Consider the following 24,444-nt stretch of genomic DNA (forward strand, 5'->3'; position numbering starts at 1 on the left):
AGCCATAATGAGGCACAATTGTTTTGTGTTAAAATAATATTTTTGATTCTGTTCACCATTTGATTTTTTTTTAAATAATTTTTGATTTACAAATTCATTACTGTAATGCGTCCAGATAAATCTGTCATGATTTCCCCAACACTTATATACAATAAATATTTAATAAACTTTATTTAAAAAAAAAAAAAATTGTTTAAAAATGTATAATTTGACAGAATATAATCAAACTTAATGTGTTTTAACAATGTATAAAGAACAAAATATGAATGAAAACTGATGAGAAAAAAATGGTTAAATGTTACGGTAATGATAGAATTGTTTGCATTAAAATGTGTATATTTTAATAAAATACATGTTGGTGATACCAGCTACCCTTGAACATATTTAAGTGCTTGCCAAAGAAAAAAAAAACCTTTTGTTGTTTTTTTTATTTTTTATTTAAGAATGTGTTACAGTAATGAATTTAGCTCTGTCTCTAAAAATGTCAGAAATACCTTAACATTTTTTTAAATAGATTATAAATTATTAAACTTATAACTTATTAAACAGTGACTTTAGATTGTATATGTTATAAAGGGTCAAAGGTAATATGTATTCAATGCGCTTGGATTTTTGCTATAAGCTGTACCATGTTCATGAGAATCACTCATGCACATCCATGTCTGTCTGGTGATGAGCAGTGTGTTTCTGCATCTCTCTTTTGAAATCTTGCTTGGGATCTTGAATGGGGTTAAGGTCTGGAGATTGTGAGGGGTAAAGCAATCGGTTCCACTTCCTCTTGTTTGGGTGTCAAACAGCCTTGGCACCCGGAAAATCAATTCTCTTCTACATGTTGAACCATAATAGAGTGGTGATTGTCCTTCTGTTCAGTGTGTAGCCGATTCAGTGCAAGTTGCAAACTTCCGATCTGGAGAAACACTGCGGCTCCTGAATATTTCCACTTAAACGTTCAGACTTTGATTTATCTGTGAACATGTCTTTCTTTTAGCCTCTAAAAGTTAAATGTCTGGTACTTTGGCTCCTGCTAAACATTTCAACGTGTGTTGTCATTGAAAGTGTCATGGAGGAAAAAGCTAATTTGACATTAAGACTTCTGTTTTCCAGTAGACTTGGTATGATATTTATTCAGTCTAGAACACTTTTATCTTTTTTTAATGCTATTTTAACCCTTGTTGGACAATTGGCTGATTGGCTTTGAATCAGAGATGAGCATGCTTGTTGGAAGATGTTAGTTTGACGCTGATCTGCAACTTGTGATTGCCTCTTCTTGCATCGGTTAAAACCGACTTCATACTACTGACATGTAAAGTGCCAAGAGGGACAAGAATACAGCAACATATTGACTTGGTCACTATCTTGTGGTTAGTAATGGACTCGAACAGTTTAGACCAGGGGTCTCAAACTCAAATTACCTGGGGGTCACTGGAAGCAGTATCAAAATGACCCAAAAAAGAAAAAAAAAATACAAAAAAAAGGCACAAAATGACAAAAGAAGACACAAAATGACCAAAAAAGACAAAATGGCAGAAAAAAATTAATTACTTAAAAAAGACACCGAATTACCAAAAAAGACACACAATTATTAAAAAAAGACACAAAATGACCCAAAAAATACATAACATTACTAAAAAAGACACAAAATTACTAAAAAAGGCACAAAATTACTAAAAAAGACAATTATAAAAAAGACACAGAATTACCAAAAAAGAAAAAAAATACAGACACAGAATTATTATAAGACACAAAATTACCCAAAAAGACACAAAATTACCAAAAAAATACACAAAATTACTTTAAAAAGACACAAAATTACTTTAAAAAGACACAAAATTATTTAAAAAGGACACAAAATTACCAAAAAAAAGACACAGAATTACAAAAAAAGGAATTAAAGGGACCTTCCACACACAACACGGTAAAGTGCCATTCATATAAAACTCATATGAAACTTTCATATCAAGGTGAGGGCCAGAAAATATCGTCACGAGGGCCGCAATTGGCCTGCGGGCCACGAGTTTGAGACCCATGGGTTAGAACCTACATGTGTTTCAACACTTTTTGAAAAGGATAGCTGTTTTTTTATTTATTGATGTCCGGTCTTACTTCTTCTACTACAGGCTGCTGGAGACAGACTGCAAGTCTCTGCGCTCCATGAACGGTTCCCGGCGAAACAGTGGCTCCTCCCTGGTGTCCAGCTCCTCCGCCTCCTCCAACCTCTCCCACCTGGAGGAGGACTCTTGGATCCTGTGGGGGCGAATCGTCAACGAGTGGGAGGATGTGCGCAAGAAAAAGGAGAAGCAGCTTAAGGTGAGACCAGTGCACGGGACTACTTGTGAAGTGAGAGCCGAGTCTGGTGCAGCAGACCTGCTTAAGAGCTTAGTGAGACACGACTGCATTAAGAGCTTAGTGAGACACCTTCCACCTGTATGCTGAAGAGATAGATAAAGGCAATCATAGAGCTGTGGAGGCCGGCTTGTTAGGAAAGCCGCCGTTAGCGGCAGTTAGCTACAGTTAGCTATGTAGCAGTGCAGTGTGTATGTGCTAATAGGCTAACAGTTAGCTCTGTGTTAGTACAGTGTGTATGTGCTGCTGCTGCAGGAGGTGTTCACTTAGCGATCTCTGTTTGTTTACAACAAGCACCGGACACTCTGTGCACAGTTAGCGTTGCCGTTAATTCACAATCACTATATTTATGATAAGCGGAGACTCTGTGCATAATTAGCCATGCTGCTTTCAGCTGCTGACGTTGTTCACAGTTGATGACGGTGAAAACCATACGTCACCTCCAGAGTCTCTAAATCCCTATGGGGGCTAACTTGTCCCGCCGTGGAAAACCCTCTCCTCTGTTTGTTTCTTCTTCTACAGTTTGGCATCCAGCCCGCCACACTGTGGATCATCAAATGCTACACATGCTTCGAATATTCGAAAATCAATGCCCATCCCTAGTTGTATGTATGTTGTACTATAACGAAACCAAAAACTCAGGGCACTTTATTTATGATTGCAGTTCTTTTGTTAGTTTGTCCTGTAAATTGTTGCTATTTTTTTTAAGTTCAATATTTCATTAACTACCTCAGACATTGTGAAAAATTGGTGATCGGCCAGAAAATTGCAATCGGTGCACCCCTAATGGAAATAACTTTGAACTTAAAAAGTTAAAATGTAGGCTACTCTCACTCTTGTGATGCATATGTTCAGAGGCATTGGTAAGCAGCTCTGGGCTGAATGCAACAATGGCCATATCTGTTTGAATGTTTACTTGGTTCACAAATCATTTCTAAGGCTATCTTTGTTCTAGGTGACCCTGCAGTGTTGTCCTTGAACTGGTTATTTTAGTTGCTGACATTTTGAAGCTAATTTTAGGGTTGCTTGTTTTTACAGTTACTCTCTAAAGGTCTTGTGATAACCCTATGCCCCATCACTGTCAATGACAGTGTTTTTGTTTTAGACTGCACATGTAAAGTTGAAAAAATACAATTATTAATTACACACATGCGCTGCATGATGATTCAGGATACACACACAGCAGCAGTAACAGTCAAAGCCAAACATGCTATGTTGCCAACTTGGGGACTGTCTCACTAGGTCAGGGATGGGCTATTTTCTGCTGTTTTTGTGTGTATAAAAAAAAGTACATTTCCATAGACACCTGTGTCTTTTGTTTGTATTTGGGTTCCTGGCAGCTTTATACTTTGTTAATTAAAATAAAATGAAAATCTGACTGATAGCCAAGTTTGTGTGGAGAAAAAGGAGCCATGCATGTGATGTAAGGACAGACTGATGTTCTGTTGTTATACAGTATTTATATTCACTTAAATAAACGGTTTCAATAAAACTACTTGTGACATGTCATATTTGACTTTGACGGAGCATTTGCTCTCACTTTGCGATAATAAATATCGGGATATATATCTTATATATCGATATTTAGTCTAATTATATCGGTATATGACTTTTGGTCCATATCGCCCAGCCCTAGTGACACTTAAAATGAAGGAACCTTAAAAGCTTTCAATTTGAAAGAATTTTTATCTTTTATTGATTTGACTCTATTTTTTTAAACTCAAATGCCTAATGTGTTGCTTTTGTTTGTAGCCTATGGAGGTTCTAGATAAAAAAAAAAATTAAAAACATTTGAAGTTCAGTATTATTATTTATGTCAAACCATTCTTGGGTGATTCTTGTACTCTATTAGGAAACTTGCTTTTGGTTCATTCATTGTTCAGCTTTGAAATTGCAACTCAGCAGTCACAGTGACACTCATACCTACATGATAATCATCCATAATGTATGTTTTCACATCCAGAAACAAGTGTGGACATGGAGTCGATGTTGCATGAACTTGTTAATGAAGTTTTACACGTGCAGATGAGATGGAACATCTTCTGCTCGGGCGGGGTTTCTGTTCTTCTTGCCTCTGCGTGTGTAAATGGGGAAGTGTTGCGAGGGCCTGTGAACATACATGGGTGTTATTATGTAATTTAACAGAAGTAGTAATGACCAGATGGCTGCAACTAGTCTGGGATGTTAATCATAACTGCTGAGGCCTCCACAAAATGTATGTTTTCTTCCCCTTGGCTGACAGAGAAACCCAGTTTCTGTTGCGTAAAGGCAGGGACGTTAACTATTCCGTCCTTGTCAGCAAAACAGTGTCAGATGTTTTCCTTGACATCTACACCAAATAAGATCTGAACAGTGCATTGATTGAATCATTGATGGTTTTATTGATATCTATGTTGGAGCCTGTCACAAAGCGTTACAGAGAATCCGTAGTGGTGTGCCTCAGAATGCAGCTTCGTTCAGACACAGTCCAGATATGAGACGGTGCATTGTTCCTGTACAAAGCTTGGTTTGTCTTGACTGACCTCTCAGAGGGAAGAGGGATCCCCTGCTGAAAGCCTGTGTGGGTGGACCTCTGCTCCAGATGCACCCTGCACTGACCAGATGCACACACACACACACGATCCCATCACAGCAGGAAAGACCAGTGTTCCCTGTCAGCAGGAAATTGCTTAATCAAATTGTACTGTCAGTAATAGATGGAAACAAACCACACTACAAATGATCTCACTGACAAGGTTTGTCTGTGGAAATCTCACTATTATCAGGGTTATTTAATGCAACAGGGTTCGTACGGGTGCTTGAAATCCTTGAAAATGCTTGAATTTAAATGTTGTATTTTCAAGCTTTGATTTTGGATAAAGTGCTGGTAAATGCTTGAAATTCTTACTGTATTTCTCTTTCTCTGACTATATCCACCTATAGACTATAGATAATCACATGTTCAAGTCAAGTCAAACTTTATTTATAGAGCACATTTAAAACAACAGGGGTTGACCAAAGTGCTGTACAACAGTTGCAGGAAATACGGTAAAAACTGAAATGCTAAAATACATAAACACAGTGCAACAATAGAATAAAATAAATAAAAATTTTAAAAGTGAATAAAATATTGTTTTTGCATGATGTCCACTTAAACTTGATTAAAAGCCAGGGAGAAAAAGTGTGTTTTTAGGGAGGATTTAATGTAAAAAAAAGTTAAATTTACCCCTTTTAGTATGCAAGTAGTCAACATGCAACTTACAACCGTTGTAAGATACTAGAAAAGTCCTTGAAAAGTGCTTGAATTTGACCACTCAAAGTGTATGAACCTTGTATTATATTAAGGCTCCCAGTGCTAAAATGGGAAAATAAATTCTGTAAAATTCTGTTTCTCCACAGGAAACCGTCGTATTTTCTCACTCTCTTACACTTGTTTTCCACATTCAATCAATGAACAGACAGTCCCTCAAATGCATGTTTAAATTCCTCATTTATGGCTTTAAAATACTTTAACCCATTTAGGCCTAAAAATGCCTGTAAAATAACCCCTTCAAACCTGAAGTTTTTATGGAAATTCAACAGAAGTGTCAACACTTCCTACTAAATAATAGATTTTTCAGCCTCTGTAGCAGATAGAAATTAAATTCAAAAAGTATATGAGAGCTTATAGCTGTTATATCTGAGCTCCCTCCGCTATGGTCGTCTTCCACCATGATTTCAAAGTTCTGGAAAAGTCCCATGTTGCATTGCGACACTCCCACATGTATTCTGATGCATTTCATTGGCCGAAGAGACCGAAAATAGGCGGAAAAAACTACAAATACTACAAAACGACATATCCGCTTTAATGGTAGAATAACGCAACAGCGCCCCTGGTTTTAATGGTAGAAATGCGATAATGCTTTCCCGGCTTAAATGGGTTAAAAGCCTCCACCTAAAATGTCATAGATATAAAAAAGTAATAAACTGATGATAGAAAAAAACATATGTAAAACATCAACAACAAGTTATCATGACAATAGCAAAAATAATATAAAACTGAACACGATATAAAAGTGTATTTGTGTGTGAATTACAATTTTAAAACGGCAGTTAAATGGGCTTTTAGACATCTTTTTAAAACATTTTAAAGAGATGGAGTTCTTTGCCAGATGGGAAAAGGTATTCCATAATTTAGTCCACCGAAAATGGGTACAAATACTACAAATACTACAGAACGACGTATCCGCTTTCCCGGCTTTAATGGTAGAAAAACGCAACAGCGCCCCCAGTTTTAATGGTAGAAATGGGGTAATGCTTTCCCGCCTTAAATGGGTTAATCAGTTTCACAAAGTATCTGTTCTGTCCTTTTCCCACAGGACCTTGTCAGAAAAGGGATTCCTCACCACTTCCGGGCAATAGTGTGGCAGCTGTTGTGCAATGCCCAAAACATGCCCATCAAGGATCAGTACTCAGAACTCCTGAAGATGACGTCTCCCTGCGAGAAGCTGATTCGCAGAGACATCGCCCGCACTTATCCCGAACACGAATTCTTCAAGGAGAAAGACAGCTTGGGCCAGGAGGTGCTCTTCAATGTCATGAAGGTTGGTCTCCATTTGTGTTCAAGGAACCTGATTGTATGCAGATAAACTGATAATCATGTGTACAGATAACAGAAAATGCTATTTGACTTTAGCTGTATTTTCAGGGTAGAAACTGTGAGTGGAGTAAATCCAAAATGGTGTGTGTACCATCACTGAGACACATCCAAAGATAAAGGATAAGTTAAGTTTTAAAAGACCCACAATATCCCTTTACACAATGGATCGAAAATGTTTCATATTTCCTTAAACTAGAAAAGATAAAATACTCGTTAAGGGGCTCTGTTAAAAGGTTTTTTGTGCTGGGGAATCCCTTTATCAATCATGTCAAAGATAAAATTGTGCCACCTGTAACTGCGGTATGAATATCTGCACCAGTACTTGTGATTGCTACCTGGATATGTCTTGTGGTTTTTTTTAAATTTTGCTTGATTTTTTACTTTTTTTTTTTATATATCTTTCTTTTCTCTGTGTGTGCGTGCTCATTCTGTTTTTTTTTGTATCTTTTTGTTTTGTTTTGGATGGGGTGATGTGGAATTAAAAAGAATAAAAACAAAATAATAAATAAAAAAGACCCACAATATCACATCTTACACATAGAAGTCCCTGAGCTTTAGCATATACTTATACACTGTTAACCCTCCTGTTATGTTCGTTTTTTTTTACAGGAACAGCAATAACCCTGGGCATTGTTTATTATCCAAAAGTGTCAGAAACTTAAAAATCCCAATAAACATTGTTTATTTTCATTAATAACCCCATTACTAACTATTTCATTCAATATTTAGTGCACTGGTGTTCTTTACCTCTCAAAGATTAAAGTTTAATGACATTAATTCACTCTTTTTTTACATAAAAAATGCACCTAAAAACTTTTTTTATGTACACTGGAAAGACCTACACATGACATTGTTTTTTTTTTTTTAATTGTATTTTATATTTTAAATTTTTTCCTTTTCATAAAAAAATACTTTTAACTTTTTTTTTTTAGATTTTTAAACTTTAGTTTAATTTTAATTTTAACTTTTTCAATTTTAACAATTTCAATTTTAATTTTAACTTTAATTTTTAGCTTTGACACAATATACTGTATGCATGATCTTCTTTGGCGAAATCATGAAAAAAGGTCAAAATGAGAAGAAAAAAGTCGAGCTCATTAAAAAAAAAGGCAAAATAACGAGAAAATAGTCAAAATAACAAGAAAAAAGTTGAAGTCAAGAGGAAATAGTCTAAATGAGAAGAAAAAGTCGAAGTCATGAGAAATGATTCAAAATGAGAAAAAAAAGTCAAAATGAGAAAAAAAGTCAAAATGAGAAAAAAGTCAAAATAATGAGAAAAAAAGTTGAAATTATGAAAAAAAAGGTCAAAATTAGAAGAAAAAAGTTGAAGTCACGAAAAATGATTCAAAACGAGAAAAGAAGTCGAGAATCATAATAAAAATGTCAAAATGAGAAAAAAAAAGTCAAAATCACGAGAAAAAAGAAGTTGAAATCATGAATAAAAGGTCAAAATTAGAAGAAAATACTCAACATAATGAAAAAAAAGTCAAAATAACGAGGGAAAAGTCGAAATCACAAGAAAATGTCAAAATGAAAAGAAAAAAGTTGAAGTCATGAGAAAAAAGTCAAAATGGAAAAAAAAGAAGTTGAAATCATGAATAAAAAGTCAAAATAACAAGAAAATACTCAACATAATGAAAAAAAAAGTCAATCACAAGAAAATGTCAAAATGAAAAGAAAAAAGTCAAAGTCACGAGAAAAAAATCAAAATGAAAAAAAAAGTTGAAATCATGAATATAAGGTCAAAATGAGAAGAAAAAGATATTTGAGACTCACCCAAAGCTGATCTCTTTCCTCAGGCATATTCTCTGGTTGACCGAGAGGTTGGCTATTGTCAAGGCAGTGCTTTCATTGTGGGACTGCTACTCATGCAGGTAATAATCCAATCTTCATATGCTCACAACTAAAGCTTCCAACAAACAGTTTCACCTGTTTTCAAGTGAGCGAGACAGAATTGAGGTTTGATTTCATCCTGTTATTTCCGTAGATGCCAGAAGAGGAGGCTTTCTGTGTGTTCGTGAAGTTGATGCAAGACTACAGATTACGGGAGCTCTTCAAACCCAGTATGGCAGAGCTGGGCCTCTGCATGTACCAGTTTGAGTGTATGATCCAGGTAGAGAGCTTTGTTATAAAACTGTGGAGAGGGCTGATAAGGAAATGTAGCCGGGTCCAGTGGTAACGGTTTCAATCCGTGTTATTTTTGCCCTTGCAGGAGCAACTCCCGGAGCTGCATATGCATTTCCAGGCTCAGAGCTTTCACACTTCGATGTATGCCTCCTCGTGGTTCCTCACCATCTTCCTCACCTCCTTCCCTCTGCCAGTCGCCACGAGGATCTTTGACATCTTCATGTGTGAGGTCAGTTAACCCATTTACGTCTAAATCGGCTGTAAAAAATGCCTGTAAAACCTCTGGGCGATTTTAAAATAAGCCCTCCGCTATAGTCATCTTCTGCCATGATTTCAAAGTTCTTGAAAAGTCTCATGTTGCATTGCGACACTCCCACATGTATTCTCATTTTGTCCTTTTTTTTTAGTCATTTTGTGTCCTTTTTTAGTCATTTTGTGTCTTTTTTTTTCATTTTGTCTTTTTTTTTAGTCATTTTGTCTTTTTTTGGTCACTTTGTGTCATTTTGTTTCTTTTTTTGGGTCATTTTGTGTCTTTTTCTGGCCATTTTGTGTCTTTTTTGGTAATTTTGTGTCTTTTTGACTTTTTTTTTGTCATTTTGTGTCTTTTTTTGGTAATTTTGTGTCTTTTTGTTTCTTTTATTTGGGTCATTTTGTGTCTTTTTTGGTCATGTTGTGTCTCTTTTTTATTCATTTAGTGTCTTTTTGTGTTTTTTTTTGGTGATGATTTCAAAGTTCTGGAAAAGTCCCATGTTGCATTGCGACCCCCCCACATGTATTCTGATGCATTTCATTGGCCAAGAGACCGAAAATAGGTGGAATAAACTACAAAACGACATATCCGCTTTAATGATAAAATAACGCAACAGCACCCCTGGTTTTAATGGTAGAAATGCGGTAATGCTTTCCCGTCTGAAATGGGTTAGACGGAAGAACGATTTCTTAGGAGCTGTCACCTGCTTTGAATGATGTCATATATCTGCTTGGATATAGCCGTATATAAACAATTTGTATCTTTTTATCTTTGTCATTCTGTTCAATCTCTAGAAAGACTCCCAGGGCTTTGTCTTTGACTCTTTTTGTCATCAGAAAAAGTCTTTCATCAATTTGGCATAAAACAACATTGCACTTTTCTTTAAATCAAAGAAAGTACGTCAATACAGTTATGAGACAAACTATTCCATTCTTTTGTGCTTCACATCTGACCACATCTGACCTTCATACTGCTCTGTTCTAAATTTAGCTGCTCGTGTTGAATTCCTCAGTTTTTTCGATGACTTTGCCAACTCAGAGGGCCTGTTCGACATGACCGCAGGGTCTAATAATAATGTTCACTGTCAGGATTTTTTGTCCAGCAACCCAACATCAAAGAATAAAGTCCCTCACAGTTTAGCGGGATTACTTAATTTATTAGGGACACTGGTAGGATGCTTTATTCTTCCTGAGAATATAATCCAATTAATCTGATTTCCCTTTTATTTATACATGCATACATACATACATACATACATACATAAATATATAAAAGACACAAAATTATTTAAAAAAAAACACAATATTACCAAAAAAAGACACAAAATTACCAAAAAAAGTAATTAAAGGGACCTTCCACACACAACACAGTAAAGTGCCATTCATTTAAAACTCACATTAAACTTTCATATCAAGGTGGGAGCCACAAAATATCATCACGAGGGCCACAATTGGCTGGCGCGCCGCGAGTTTGAGACCCATGATAGATATATATTCTGTGTTAAAAAAGAAATGGCTAGAGCACAGCAAAGTCCTGGCGAGTAGAGCAGACACAGTAACATTGGTTGCAAAGCAATGTGTGAAAAATGTATTAAGTGAAAGGATATATTTATATATATATATATTTTTTTTAACTTTTTCAAGTCTCAGTGAAACACCAAAGCAGCAAGCAGGGGACAGAAGCAGTGTGCCCATTAATGACACCAAAACAACAGCATCATTTTTTTCTGTTTATTCAACTTGAACACTGTGAAAAAAGGGTCCACATTCTCCAAATCCATGACTCGATAAGACTTTTTATTTTAAAGTCACAATGAAGAGTTTGCCATTGTTAGACTATCAAGATCAACAGACTATTAGTTTTATGCCCTGACAGCTATTGTTTCCATTTAAAACAATTCTGTAAGGTACCATATTAAGGTCGTATGGTCAATTTTTACATTTTTTCTGATCCCGCTTTTAATTTTGAGTATTGAAATTAAAATTTAGGCACCTTATAAATGTAGGGAAACCCCTTATTTCTATGGATTGCCTCTACATTTTCGGCAAATTCTGTAATATTCAGTGTTTCACATTTAATTCCACTTTTAATTATCACATCCAGTGTTTTTCTATATGGCGGATATCATAGGGGCCCTACACTTTTCTTCCTTCTATTATCTCTAATACTTGTGATCTAGTGGTTGAACATTATCCTGCTGGTGCACTTACTGTAGTCGCTTGGGCTAAAAAGAAAAAAATTCTAAAATGCATTTTGAAGTGATAATGATCAGTTAAGAATTGCACTAGAGCTAAGTGGTTCCACTTAGGAAAGAGGTTGAGATTTCTCTGAGAGCGACTGTGTTTGAAGATTACATGAAGTTAACTGTCATGGAAGGGTTATCCATTAGCACCACCTGTTGGAGAAAATTGAAACACTACAGTCTGCATTTAATAGTGACTCTTGAGTTGTTTCCCTTTCCTTTGAGACTTGAGACAACAAATCTTTTTAATTATCAGTCATCTTTAACCCTTTGATGTTTTTATATTCTATATCTTTGCAATTAATTAATTTCATCATTCAGTATTTCAGGTTTTCCTCAAATAAGTTGTTTTTGATCATCATACATCCTAATTTTTTGTTTTGATGTCTTACTTTTTGAATTAAACCCCTTTTTTTATCACTACGCTTCTAATGCACAAGGTCATTTTTGACCCATGTTGTGCATTAGAAGGTGTTTATATGTTGTCACCAATTTAAAACCTGACACAGAAGACACAAATATTAACTATCCTATTTTGTTAAATTGGTGTTTTTTCCAACGGGAAACATTATTTGGTGGCTCTAATAAGTCTCAAATGTTAAAATTTGTGAATTTCCAATGTTATCTGGTGGTTCTAACAATTCTTTTAAAGTTAAACCTTAAAAATATGACAAACATAGTTACACATAAACTCAAATTGTTAATTTAGTGAATCACTTTTTGTATCACTACGCTTCTAATACACAAGCTCATTTTTGACCCTTGGTGTAAACTTGATGTAATGATACAAAAAATATTTTTCTTCATAAAGTATGAAAGGAAAAATGGATATAATGATCTGTTGTAATAATAAGAAAAAAAGATATTCAAACACACAGCCAGCATGAAATAACATAGGAAATGAATGTGGGTTACTTTTGACCCATGTTGTGCATTAGAAGGTGTTTATATGTTGAGCATCAAAGGGTTAACAAGATTTCACAGCACACTGAAAAAGTGTTTTTGTTGTTTTTTCAAAAGTGGACCCTTCACTGATTGCTGGTGATCTCTCTCTTCAGGGCCTGGAGATAGTTTTCCGTGTGGGACTGGCCATCCTTCAGATGAACCAGACTGAACTCATCCAACTTGACATGGAGGGAATGTTACAGGTAAATCACAGTGACCTCCACATAACTTGTCATTCAGGACGCTCAGATTTCTGGACTAAAATGTGCAGCACCCTCAAGGGAGGAACCTTCACCACACCCAGATAATTATTACATGTGTCCTCCCGAGCTGTTACTGTGTTCATGCTGATGTTTGATGTAGTGCTTTGAGGTCAGAGAAACATCTGAACGAGACATGCATAGCTGGTTTACAGGTGTGTGGCACTTATCCTCCCTCTGTTCCCTCCATCGCTGCAGCACTTTCAGAGGATCATCCCACACCAGCTGGACAGTGGACCCGATAAGGTCATCCAGGCTGCTTATCAAGTTAAATACAACGCCAAGAAGATGAAAAAGTAAGCACAACTCTTAGTAAACCAACACCTAACAACCACTCCTTTCCTTTATGCATTCATTTTTTGCACATCAAAACATTTCTGGTTTCATTGTAGTTCGTAAGCATGTAACGATTCTCTAGATGCATGGTTTGATTCACACCTTGTGTAATGTAAACTATACTCTTTCTGCTTGCACTGTTAAAAAGCTGTACTGAATACAGAAAAGCAGTACAATATATTCTGTATTGACGTTTAAGTCATGACTGCAATTTATTTTGCAGCAGCCTCTCAGGATTCTGTGATGGTGAAAATTTGTACTTGAGACTCATAAGATTTTAGCTTGCTTGCCTTTGTTGTATTTATAGGCTACAAAACCTAATAACTTATTTGTAATGTGGGTCAATGACGTGATCAAATCCATTGTCAGTTGGTGTAACCAGTATTTTTTTTTTTTGCATGAAAATCTGATTATATCCAGGAAAACAAAAGTGAACTAAAATGAGAAAAAAATACAATCCACATTTACATTGCAACATTATGGTATATAACAAATTTTACATAATTTGTCAAAACTTTAGAAAAAATGGTTGCTTTTAGAATAATGTTCTGCTCAATATTGATGAAATGTGTAAATGTAGAAATACTCAGAAATATGTTTTTTTAAAGTGAATTAATTATATGTATGAGTCCACTTAAATACACTGTAGGTGGAAAAAGTTTAATATTCTTTTAAAAAAAAAAAAAGTTTAAAAATTATTTTGTGGTTACACCATTGCCATCACCATCTTGCCAACCCTTATTTGTCACTGACCCATGTAGAGTTGTCACCATACTAAAATTTTCAACTCGATACCGATACGAAAATATTAGATACTCGATACAATTTTCGATACCACAAGGATAAAAACAAAGACCCCAAAATTTAACAGAAATATTTTTATTAACAAGAAAAATGCAACATGTAAAAACTAACAGAACCACAGGTTAAATATTTATAATAAAAAACAGTTGTGCAAAGAGAAACTGCAACTATGATAACAAGCTTCAGATACTCGATACTTTTGAAAATGAGTATCGTATCCAGATACAACGTTTTAGGATCGATACTTTTTTGAGTATCAATACTTTTGACAACCCTAGACCCATGTAATATAATATATTAAGTGGAAACAAATTTGGAGATCTCTGACCCACGCTCAGCTTTTATGTCTTCATTTCATGAGAAATGCTAATATGTGAAAATTTTTTCAGGTTAGAGAAAGATTACACTACAATCAAAACTAAAGAGATGGAGGAGCAGGTGGAGATTAAGGTGCGTGGAGATTTATTGATTGTTTAAAGAAATGTTCTGAAGCATCCACTTTGTTTTGGTTTCATGTGATTTTGTTATTTCTTGTTTGCAGAGGTTGCGGACAGAGAACCGGCTCCTGAAGCAGAGGATAGACACATTAGAAAAAGTGAGTGCAGCAATGTGTGTGACAGGTGCTCCGTCACCACACCAACCAACCAATCAGACAACGCTCCCTGCTCATCAACATTACATTAACCCATCCAGCTGTGTCTGCTCATACATCATGCATCTCTTCCTAATGAAGGAGTCTTGTCTTTCACTAACTGGGCTGTTAGTCGAAAGTCTGTTTATAAACCATCACTGGTCGGCTGGTACAGTATGGTACATGTCCTGAATGGAGAACATGTTCCGATCAGAAACTGAAGACAAAGTTGGGCTTGAAGTTGTCTTGTTGTCATGGTGACTGTGTGGCAGACACTAACTGAAGCAGGGACTGTATGTAACAAGCCACTTTGGAATGTGAAAGTGGCTGCTTGATGCTGTTCCAGTTGATACAAAGCACTGCATGCTAAGTTGCACTGTTTGTATCATTCTGCAACTTTTTGGGTCTCTTTTGAATGAGCTGCCATGTAAAGGCACCATGCATGAGGTCTGCCGTGGATTGCAAAGGGCTATGCCGCGTTTGCCTGCAGGGAGGAAACACTGTGGGCTGAATAAGTCCGTCACTTAAAACCAGCTCAAGGCTGCTGCTCTCTGATGCGTCTTTGTCATGTAACGCCCTTTTAAAGAGGTGGTTCAGAGTTTTGAAGTGAAGTTGTATCAAGCACTTATCAAAAATGTATTGGCTACAAAAGATGGAGGCCATCGTGCCCCCAGATTGGAGCAGAAGGCAAAAGTACCGGCACAGAAGACAAAAAAATATGTACTGCTGTGGAAGGGGCAGCAGCTGAATGTAATTCAATCAATCAATCAATCAGACTTTATTTGTAGTGCACTTTTCATACAAGAGAGATGCAACACAAAGCGCTTTACATAAAAAAAAGGAGAAAATAATTATAATAAAAAGATAACGAAACATAGAAACAAACACCCTCCACCCCACCCACCTTCATCCCACCCATCCTATTAAAAACATCTCTAAAAATGGTTCAGGTAAAAGCCAAGTTAAAAAGATAAGTCATCAGTTTGCTCTTAAAAAATATGAATTTAGAAGAAAACTATGGTCTAATAATTTTTTCCATGACTGTATCTGCTGCCTCCATCCACAAGAGTACATTGTTTAGCTTCTGTGCTAATACGTCTGCCTGCTTTTCTCCAAACTGGGGCATGTCGACTGCAACTTCTGAAAGTAATACACTGATTATGGATATGTACCTCATACAACCCCATTTCAAAAAATCCAAACTTTAACTCACTTTAACTCTTGACTAACTGAAACTGTTCTGAATCTTAGATTAACCACATCAAAGCTCAGAGTTTCTGTTCAGTTAAACAACACCGAGCTCCTCAACACTCATATAGTGCTGTTGTTCTTCACTCTCTGCTATTACTGGAGCTGTCCCGCGCTTCTTCCTGTCTGAAACCTGTCACTGTCATCAGCACCGCCTCATTTTTCACTTTGTCGCCAGCTTTATTTGCACCTTTTTTTCACCACCATGCCTGCATGCAATGTTCCTTTTCTACTCCTGAATGCAAACGTGATACAGTCTGTAAAACAAATATTTGTGGATGGGAAATGAACATTGCTCTTCTTCTCTCAAACAATCAATTGTTCTTTTTGTGTGCTTTAAACTGTCCTCTGGATTGTCTCTCTCTCTCTCTCTCTCTGCTGTCACTTGTTGATATTTCTGTTTTGTAGGAAAGTGCTTCCTTGGCAGATAGATTGATCCAGGTATATTCCTCATTTTCTCTTTACCTCTATTACTCATGTTGCACCTTCCTTCTTCCTTCTCTTTCTTTAGCATTGCATGCTTATAATTAGTACAATGAAGGACAAGAATAATGCAGAATGGAATTAACTCTAATGATTCTCTGAATTAAGAACTAAACCAGATCATAACTTATTATGTTGTTGAATAAGTGCATGAAATAGCACAATGTGGCATGTCAGACAAAGACAAAGAATCACAAATCATGCTGAAGAAAGCAAAGGAAATAGACTATAAATCACATGTTGCTAGAGTTAAACCTTTGATGCACAACATGGGTGTTTATGTTGTATATCTTTACAATAAATGATTTTCATCATTCAGTATTCCAGGTTTTCCTCAATTGGTTTGTTTTTGATCATCATACATCCTGATTTTATGTTTTCCTTGATCAATTTTTGAATAAAAACCCTTTTTGTGTCACTACCCTTCTAATGCAAAACATGGGTAAAAAATGACCCATATCCATTTTTTTTTAGCTAAGTAGCTTGTTAAGCGAACTACTTAGCTAACTTCTTGGCTAAGTAATTAGCTAAGTAGCTTGTTAAGCGAACTACTTAGCTAACTTCTTGGCTAGGTATTTAGTTAAGTAGCTTGCTAAGCTAACTACTTAGCTAACTTCTTGGCTAGGTATTTAGTTAAGTAGCTTGCTAAGCTAACTACTTAGCTAACTTCTTGGCTAGGTATTTAGTTAAGTAGCTTGTTAAGCGAACTACTTAGCTAACTTCTTGGCTAAGTATTTAGCTAAGTAGCTTGTTAAGCTAACTACTTAGCTAACTTCTTGGCTAGGTATTTAGTTAAGTAGCTTGCTAAGCTAACTACTTAGCTAACTTCTTGGCTAGGTATTTAGCTAAGTAGCTTGCTAAGTTAACCACTTAGCTAACTTATTGGCTAAATAGTTAGCTTAGCAAGCTACTTAGCCAAGTAGTTAGCTATGTAATCATACAAAAACCTTTTTTCTTCATAAAGTATGAGAGGCAAAATGGAAATAATGATCTGTTGTTATCAAAAACAAGATATTTAAAGAATACTTGGAATATTCAATCCTAAAATAAGTTGATATGAGAAGATAGAGCACAGAAACACACAGCAAGCATTAAATAACAATGGGAATGAATGCGGGCCATTTTTGACCCATGTTGTGCATTAGAAGGGGGGTCAATATGTTGTGCATCAAAGGGTTAAGCATGTCCTTAGGAATTCCTCATCTTCTCCTCTGATCTGCCCACCCATTCCGCCCTTCTCGTTTCACTTCCTGTCGTGCTCACGCCACCCCTCCTCGGTTGATTTTACGTCCCAAGGGACAAGTGACTCGAGCTCAGGAGGCAGAGGAGAACTACCTGGTCAAGCGGGAGCTGGCCACAGTCAAACAGCAGAGCGAAGAGGCCAGTGCTCAGCTGGAGCAGGCCAAGACAACCATCAGGCAGCTCCAGCAGCAGCAGCAGCCGCAAGCGGTAAGGAGGGCCACAGAGTCCCCAGCTGGCAGGTTGCTCCGGCTCAGACCCTGATCCTGGGACAGGAACTGTGACGTTGAGACTGGGGTGTTTCCAGTCAATTTGTGTTGCTCAGGCTAGTGGTCGACCGATACAGGTTTTTTAATGCCGATATCGATTATTTTGACATCAGTCTTAACCGATCCTCGACATGTGCTGACGATTTTTTTGGGGCCGATTCTTGAAGCCAATATTGCCTTTTCTCCCTCCATTTACATTATAAAAATGACACAATGATAACAAATGTTACATCTTGTTAAGTCTCAATTTAAGCAAAAAAAGAAACATTTAATAGCAAAGTAAACAAAACATATTAGGGTCAGTGTCAAATAAGGATTGGCAAGATATCAAATGGTGTAACCACAAAAATTTGATAAATATTAAATACTTAATCCACCTACATTGTATTTTATATTATTTTTTATATATTAGTGGACTTATACATGCAATTACTTAAATTTAAAAAACATCAAATTAAATGTTTTTTTAACATTTCAAAATTTACACATTTCCGTTAATATTGAGCAGACCATATTCTAAATACAACCAATTTTTTCTAAAGTTTTGACAAATTATGTAAAATTTGTTATGCCATAGTGTTGCAATGTAAACGTGGATTGTGTTTTTTTCTCATTTTAGTTCACATTTATTTTCCTGTATATAATCAGATTTTTATGGGAAGAATATTACTGGTTACACCAAATTACACTGGGTTAGATCACGTCATTGACACATTAACAGTTGGATAGCAAACAATGTGTATGTTGTTCTAGGCCTCGAGGTGATGGCGCCTCAGATGATCCACATATTTGATGTGTTTTTCTTTTTTCCGGTATCGGCAGCAGCTCACCAGAGAATGGCAGATGTTGCACCGAGCCTTGCCTGGTGTTGGCTCAGTGAAATGGGCTAAATGATCGGAGAACGCACGCACGTATCGGCCAATGCCGATACAAGTAAAAAAAACACAAATATCGGCCGATATATATCGGTCTATCTCTAGCTCAGGCTGACCATTTCAAGATCTTGCGGTGTCGTATAACTGTTACCTGGGCTGGTAAAAAATGTTTGTGACAGTTGACTCATGTTGCCAAGCAACAAAATCCAAGCAGGGCTTTTCTCACTTCGGGTAATGATCTGTTCTGGCATGCATGAATTCAAATTGAAACATGGAGTACTACACAGTTCAGCCTAGCATTTACATCTCCTGCATTCTCAGAAATGCAGTCATGAATTTGTAAGCAGTCGTCTCTTCACACATCGCTCCCTGTTCACAGAATCTATTGACTGAACATTCTCAATTATTGATGGTTGGACTCCAGATGATAATGTGTAAGCATTACATTGTTTTACATGATTTGCCATCTTGCTTCTCGATGAGCAGTTGTGAATTATTCATGTGAAAGTGGAATATGAAATGCTTTGTGTCAGCTGCAATTAAGGTTGAATTCTTTGAAGTGGAGAATGTGAAGAAGCTTGGAGAGGTGTATTTTCTTAAAGAAGAATATATGTAGCATTAGCTTAGCATATTTTATGGACTGGATTTATTTCGGGACCCTAATTTACATTACTGGATAGGCTTGTCACGATAATTACTATAACGACTTATCGTTTGATGTATAAAATGGACATGATAGTTTTTTTCAGGACTCAATATGTTGTCGTTTACATGCGTGTTTGTTTATATAAGCGACAGCCCTGCCTCTTAAAGGAACCACAGCACTCTTTTTTTCACGCCACTCAAGACTCTTTGTGCTTTTTTGTGTTGTGTTTAAAGTAAAGCTGCAAATGTTTGACAGGCAGCACGAATTGCTACATAAAACTATATTACCCAAGCATTCATTCCAGCTGTTTAAATTCTATTTATAATATAAAATGATATAATACATAAAGTTTATTTCAATGGGGAAGTTTTTGCCTGAAAGTTTTATTTGTTTTGGTTGTAGTTTATTTGTTTGTATTTTATTTATCAAGGGTATTTTAATATTCCCTGTCATTTCATTTCATTTTTCATTTCATTAATTTTTCTTTTCGAACCGAGAAAATAAACAACAACATAAAGTATGTAGTATATCAAACAAATTAGATCTGAGAATTTCTATTACTCCTGCACACTCCACATTTCAATTCCAATGTTTAATATTCTTGAGATTTAAAATTTCATCACTGTGGGAAAGGATGTACTTATTATGCTCTAATATCCTTATAAAACTAAAAGAACATTGATACAACGATTCTGTCGTCCTAAAGTATCGTGACAGGCCTATAACTGGATGTTATGTGTATATTTTGTTATTTTTATTAAATGCCAACATTGAGAACACACAGGCATCAACATTTGTAGCTGGCTCTGCTGCCTGTGCTCACACACGTGTCCTGTTGTAGAAGGGAGCCCCTCGGTACTCTGAGGACTCCGTCCTGCAGCTGGAGAGAGAGCTGGTGCAGGCCCGGCTGAAGGAGGCCGAGTCTCAGTGCGCGCTCAAGGAGATGCAAGACAAGATCCTGGATATTGAAAAGGTGTGTTGTTGTGATGTTCAACATACAGTCATGGAAAAAATTATTCAGGGTTCGTACGGGTGCTTGAAATCCTTGAAAATGCTTACATTTAAATGTTGTATTTTCAAGGTTTAAAAAGTGCTTGGATTTTGGATAAAGTGCTTGTAAATGCTTGAAATTCTTACTGTATTTCTCTTTCAATCTGACTATATCCATCTATAGCATCTCAAACTCAAATTACCATGGGGGCCGCTGGAGGCAGTATCAAAATGACCAAAAAAAAAGACACAAAATTACTAAGAAAAAAGACACAAAATGACAGAAAAAATTAAATTACTTTAAAAAAGACACAAAATGACAAAAAAGACACAAAATGACTGAAAAAACACTAAATTACTTTAAAAAGACACAAAATAAAAAAAAAACACAAAATGACAAGAAAAGACACAGAATAATTTAAAAAAGACACAAAATTGATATTGCTTTTGGATAAAGTGCTTGTAAATGCTTGAATTTCTTACTGTATTTCTCTTGCAATCTGACTATATCCATCTATAGACTATAGATAATCACATGTTCAATGTAAAAATAATGAGTAGCCTATCTGAAATGAAGACCGTTCCTCCTAAAAGTGTAACACCATCGCTGTTGGTATGGTTCAGTGAAATCTCCCCCTTTTAGCATGTAAGTAGTCATCTAAAACAAGCAATTTACAGCAGGTGAAAGTTGCTGGAAAAGCTTGAAAATTTACCTTGAAAGTCCTTGAAAAATGCTTGAATTTGACCACTGCTGTGTGTACGAACCCTAAATATTAGAACACCCTTGTTTTCTTCAATTTCTTGTTCATTGTAATGCCTTCTACAACTAAATGTACATTTGTTAGGACAAATATAATGATAACAATAAAATTGCTCATAAGAGTTTAATTTAAGAGCTGATATCTTGACATTTTCCATGGTTTTCTTGATTATGATTTTGGTTATTGTCAAGAAAACCATTGTACAAAACAAGGTGGTCTAATAATTTTTTCCATGACTGTATATCTGAACAGACAAATCATCAGCCAATAATGGGAAATTGATATTATTGTGTATTATTCTGATGATTGAGTGATAGAAACACTGACATGTCTGATTTGACAGATTATGCCAAAGCATTTAATTTGATTTATTTTTCTTGCCAAAATGCTCAATTAAAGCCAAAGTTTTTTGACATATTACATAAAAATATAAAAAATGAACATTTGAAGAGTCAGAACTGTTAAAATAGTGATGTCAGTTAGATTTGTTTAGGTTAGAGCTATTGAATTTTACATTATCCATCCATTCAAAATCCCCCAAAATCAAAATGATCACTCATCTTATTAGTATCAACCATGAGAAGGAAGTAATTATCGATTACTGGTATCAGTTGAAAAAAACAAAAACCCATTGTGCATCCCTGTTGTGTTTCTTCAAGACATGATTTATTGCCTAAACCTTGAAAAACATGTAATTGTCCCACTCCTTCCTCAGAGAAACACATCGCTACCAGATGACACCAATGTGGCACGTCTTCAAGAGGAGCTTATCGGGGTGAAGCTGAGGGAGGCTGAGGCTCTGACCGGCCTCAAAGAGCTGAGACAGCAAGTCAGAGACCTGGAGGAACACTGGCAGGTGAGCGCCACAGTGCAAAATGTCACAGAAAAGTTTTAATGTCAGTTTATTTTAGGGCTGCACAATTAATGGAATTTTAATCGGGATCACCATTTTGGCCGCCACGATTAAATTAACCTGATTGTTGGCAATATTTCCATTTTAAGATGCGGCTCTCCTGCATATCTAATCAAGCACTTTCGACACCAGTAGTCCATCAACCACCAGGGGGCGGGGCCGTTTTTCTCCCCTGATAAAAGCCTGGTTGCTGATTGGATAGATCAGTGATTCCCAACCTTTTTCTTGAGGGACCCACATTTTTACCATTGTAAACTTTGGCGAGCCCCCCCCCTCTTTGGGGGATAGCTCGCAGATTTTTCGCCGCACAGTGATGTGACACGTCTGTAATCAGCGTAGTTTCTGCTTTCACGGGACACCAAGTTTGTGTGGACTTTCGGTTTGAAGAGGTTACATTTACACTTGTATGCTAAATTACTTACTTAAAAAAAGCAGACATTCAAACTTGCATGAGCTTGTTGTGAGCTTGTAGATTTTTTTCAAATTTATAGGTATAAATGTATATATTTAACCCATTAGATTGATTACAACCCTTAAAATCCCCCCTGGGGGGAGTCGGCCCCCGGTTGGGGATCACTGGGATAGATCGCTAAGCAGGATGTGACATAGTACTCGATGCCACAACAACACGAGCCATTTGTAAAAGCCGGCTAAGCAGTGTTGCCAACTTAACGACTTTGTTGCTATATTTAGCGACTTTTCAGACCCCCTTAGCGACTATTTTTCAAAAAAGCGACTGGCAACAAATCCACTTTTTCTGGTGTTATTGGAGACTTTCCCAGCTGCAGAGCCGGAGGGGATGTGAACCCCCTTAGCGTCCAGTCTGCAAATTGCTAAAAAGGCTAACAGTTATCTCTGTAGCAGTACAGTGTGTATGAGCTGCTGCTGCAGGAGGTGTTCACTTGGCGATCTCTGTTTGTTTACAACAAGCACTGGACACTAAAAACTGTTCCTATTGTTTGTTTAAAAGTAGTGCAATAAAAATGCAGATGTTTTCCCTAACATGATGAATAATCGTGATTAATAATCGTGATTACAATATTGATCGAAATAATCGTGATTATCGTTTTGGCCATAATCGTGCAGCCCGAGTTTATTTATTGAATGAGTAACACAAATGTGACGGACCGCATCCCCTCCTCCTCAGCGTCACTTGGCTCGTACCGCCGGTCGCTGGAAGGACAGCCCCAGAAAGAACGCCTTAAGTGAGCTGCAGGACGAGCTGATGAGTGTGAGGCTGCGCGAGGCCGAGGCCCAGGCAGAGCTGAGAGAGACGCGGCAAAGGATGCTAGAGCTGGAGACACAGGTTAGAAGTCACAGCAGCTTCCCAACCACTGATTTATTCATTGATTACTGCATTTGCAGATTCTTAGTTTTTCTGTCGTTATAATGCTATTAATCCCATTAAATTAAAGGTATTGTGTATTGTATTGTGTTCATATTTTTCAAGAGCAAACTTAAGACTTATCTTTTTAATTTGGCTTTTACTTGAACCATTTTCAAATATTTTTCTGCTCATGCATCTTATTGTTACAACATCTTCTCTTTTATTTATTTATTTGCTATTATTTATTCGTCTATATCTATATATATATATATATATATATATATATATATATATATATATATATATATTTATTTATATTTTTTTTATTATTTATTATTTTTTTAATCTTTTTATCGAGCTTTATTACTTTTTATTATAATTATTATTATTTACTTTTGTTTTTATTTTATCTTACCTTACTTTATTTTATTTTTATTGGGCGATGGGCGGAGGGTGTTTGCTTGTTTTTATGTTTTATTATTATTATTATTTTCCTTTTTTTTATGAAGCACTTTGTGTTACATTCATTTTGCATGAAAAGTGCTATACAAATAAAGTCTGGTGGATTGATTGATTGGTGTATTGATACTTAGTAAGTGAGATGTAGCTACAATTTGTCTAATTAATAGTAAATAAGTTGTGTTGCATCCTGTATTGTCACACAGCATCCTTCAGAGGGCAGCAGTCACCTGGTCCAAACTTTTCAGAAACTTTACTGTGCAGGCACTTATCATCATCTGATTTAGCAATTCAGATTTCTTTTAATTAAATTGATCATTTATATATTTTTTTATTTTGTGTGATTTCACAGAATCAAATTCACAGTAACCAGCTGCGGCGGGCGGAGCAGGAGAGTCGCGGTCTCCAGGAGTGCGTGCAAACACTGACGGTGCAAAATAAAGATCTGCATTCGCAACTGCAAGAGATCAAGCGGAGACAAGCTGAGATTGAGTGCAAGGTACATACCTAACACACTGTGCATGGGTACAAAACACTACAAGTGGCTTTAATTGAATATAAAACATTTAAAGTTTATCACTATGTTAGAAAAGCTCAGAAATGTGCTGCCCACTGCTCCTAAGCATAGTGTGTTTACTGGAAAAGGATAGGTTAAATGCACAGGTTGAATTTCCCCAT

The 24,444-nt window shown here is 36.3% G+C and overlaps 1 protein-coding gene across 3 annotated transcripts in view; it reads left to right on the forward strand.

The window, feature by feature from the left end:
- The window catches only part of evi5b (ecotropic viral integration site 5b), a 59,697-nt gene that overhangs the window by 18,268 nt on the left and 16,985 nt on the right, over positions 1 to 24,444 (forward strand). For 2 of the 3 annotated variants that reach the window (XM_059341898.1, XM_059341899.1), the window contains 15 exons: positions 2,118 to 2,307; positions 6,681 to 6,905; positions 8,761 to 8,835; positions 8,949 to 9,074; positions 9,174 to 9,317; positions 12,639 to 12,728; positions 12,984 to 13,081; positions 14,315 to 14,375; positions 14,467 to 14,520; positions 16,213 to 16,245; positions 17,584 to 17,736; positions 20,158 to 20,289; positions 21,783 to 21,923; positions 23,128 to 23,286; positions 24,119 to 24,265. In XM_059341898.1, the coding sequence (XP_059197881.1) occupies positions 2,118 to 2,307; positions 6,681 to 6,905; positions 8,761 to 8,835; positions 8,949 to 9,074; positions 9,174 to 9,317; positions 12,639 to 12,728; positions 12,984 to 13,081; positions 14,315 to 14,375; positions 14,467 to 14,520; positions 16,213 to 16,245; positions 17,584 to 17,736; positions 20,158 to 20,289; positions 21,783 to 21,923; positions 23,128 to 23,286; positions 24,119 to 24,265 (1,828 nt within the window). The remainder of the gene's footprint in view (positions 1 to 2,117; positions 2,308 to 6,680; positions 6,906 to 8,760; positions 8,836 to 8,948; positions 9,075 to 9,173; positions 9,318 to 12,638; positions 12,729 to 12,983; positions 13,082 to 14,314; positions 14,376 to 14,466; positions 14,521 to 16,212; positions 16,246 to 17,583; positions 17,737 to 20,157; positions 20,290 to 21,782; positions 21,924 to 23,127; positions 23,287 to 24,118; positions 24,266 to 24,444) is intronic. The other variant, XM_059341900.1, reaches the window with a different exon arrangement.

The sequence above is a fragment of the Centropristis striata genome, chromosome 9 (assembly GCF_030273125.1).
Source record: "Centropristis striata isolate RG_2023a ecotype Rhode Island chromosome 9, C.striata_1.0, whole genome shotgun sequence".
NCBI classification, from domain to species: domain Eukaryota; kingdom Metazoa; phylum Chordata; class Actinopteri; order Perciformes; family Serranidae; genus Centropristis; species Centropristis striata.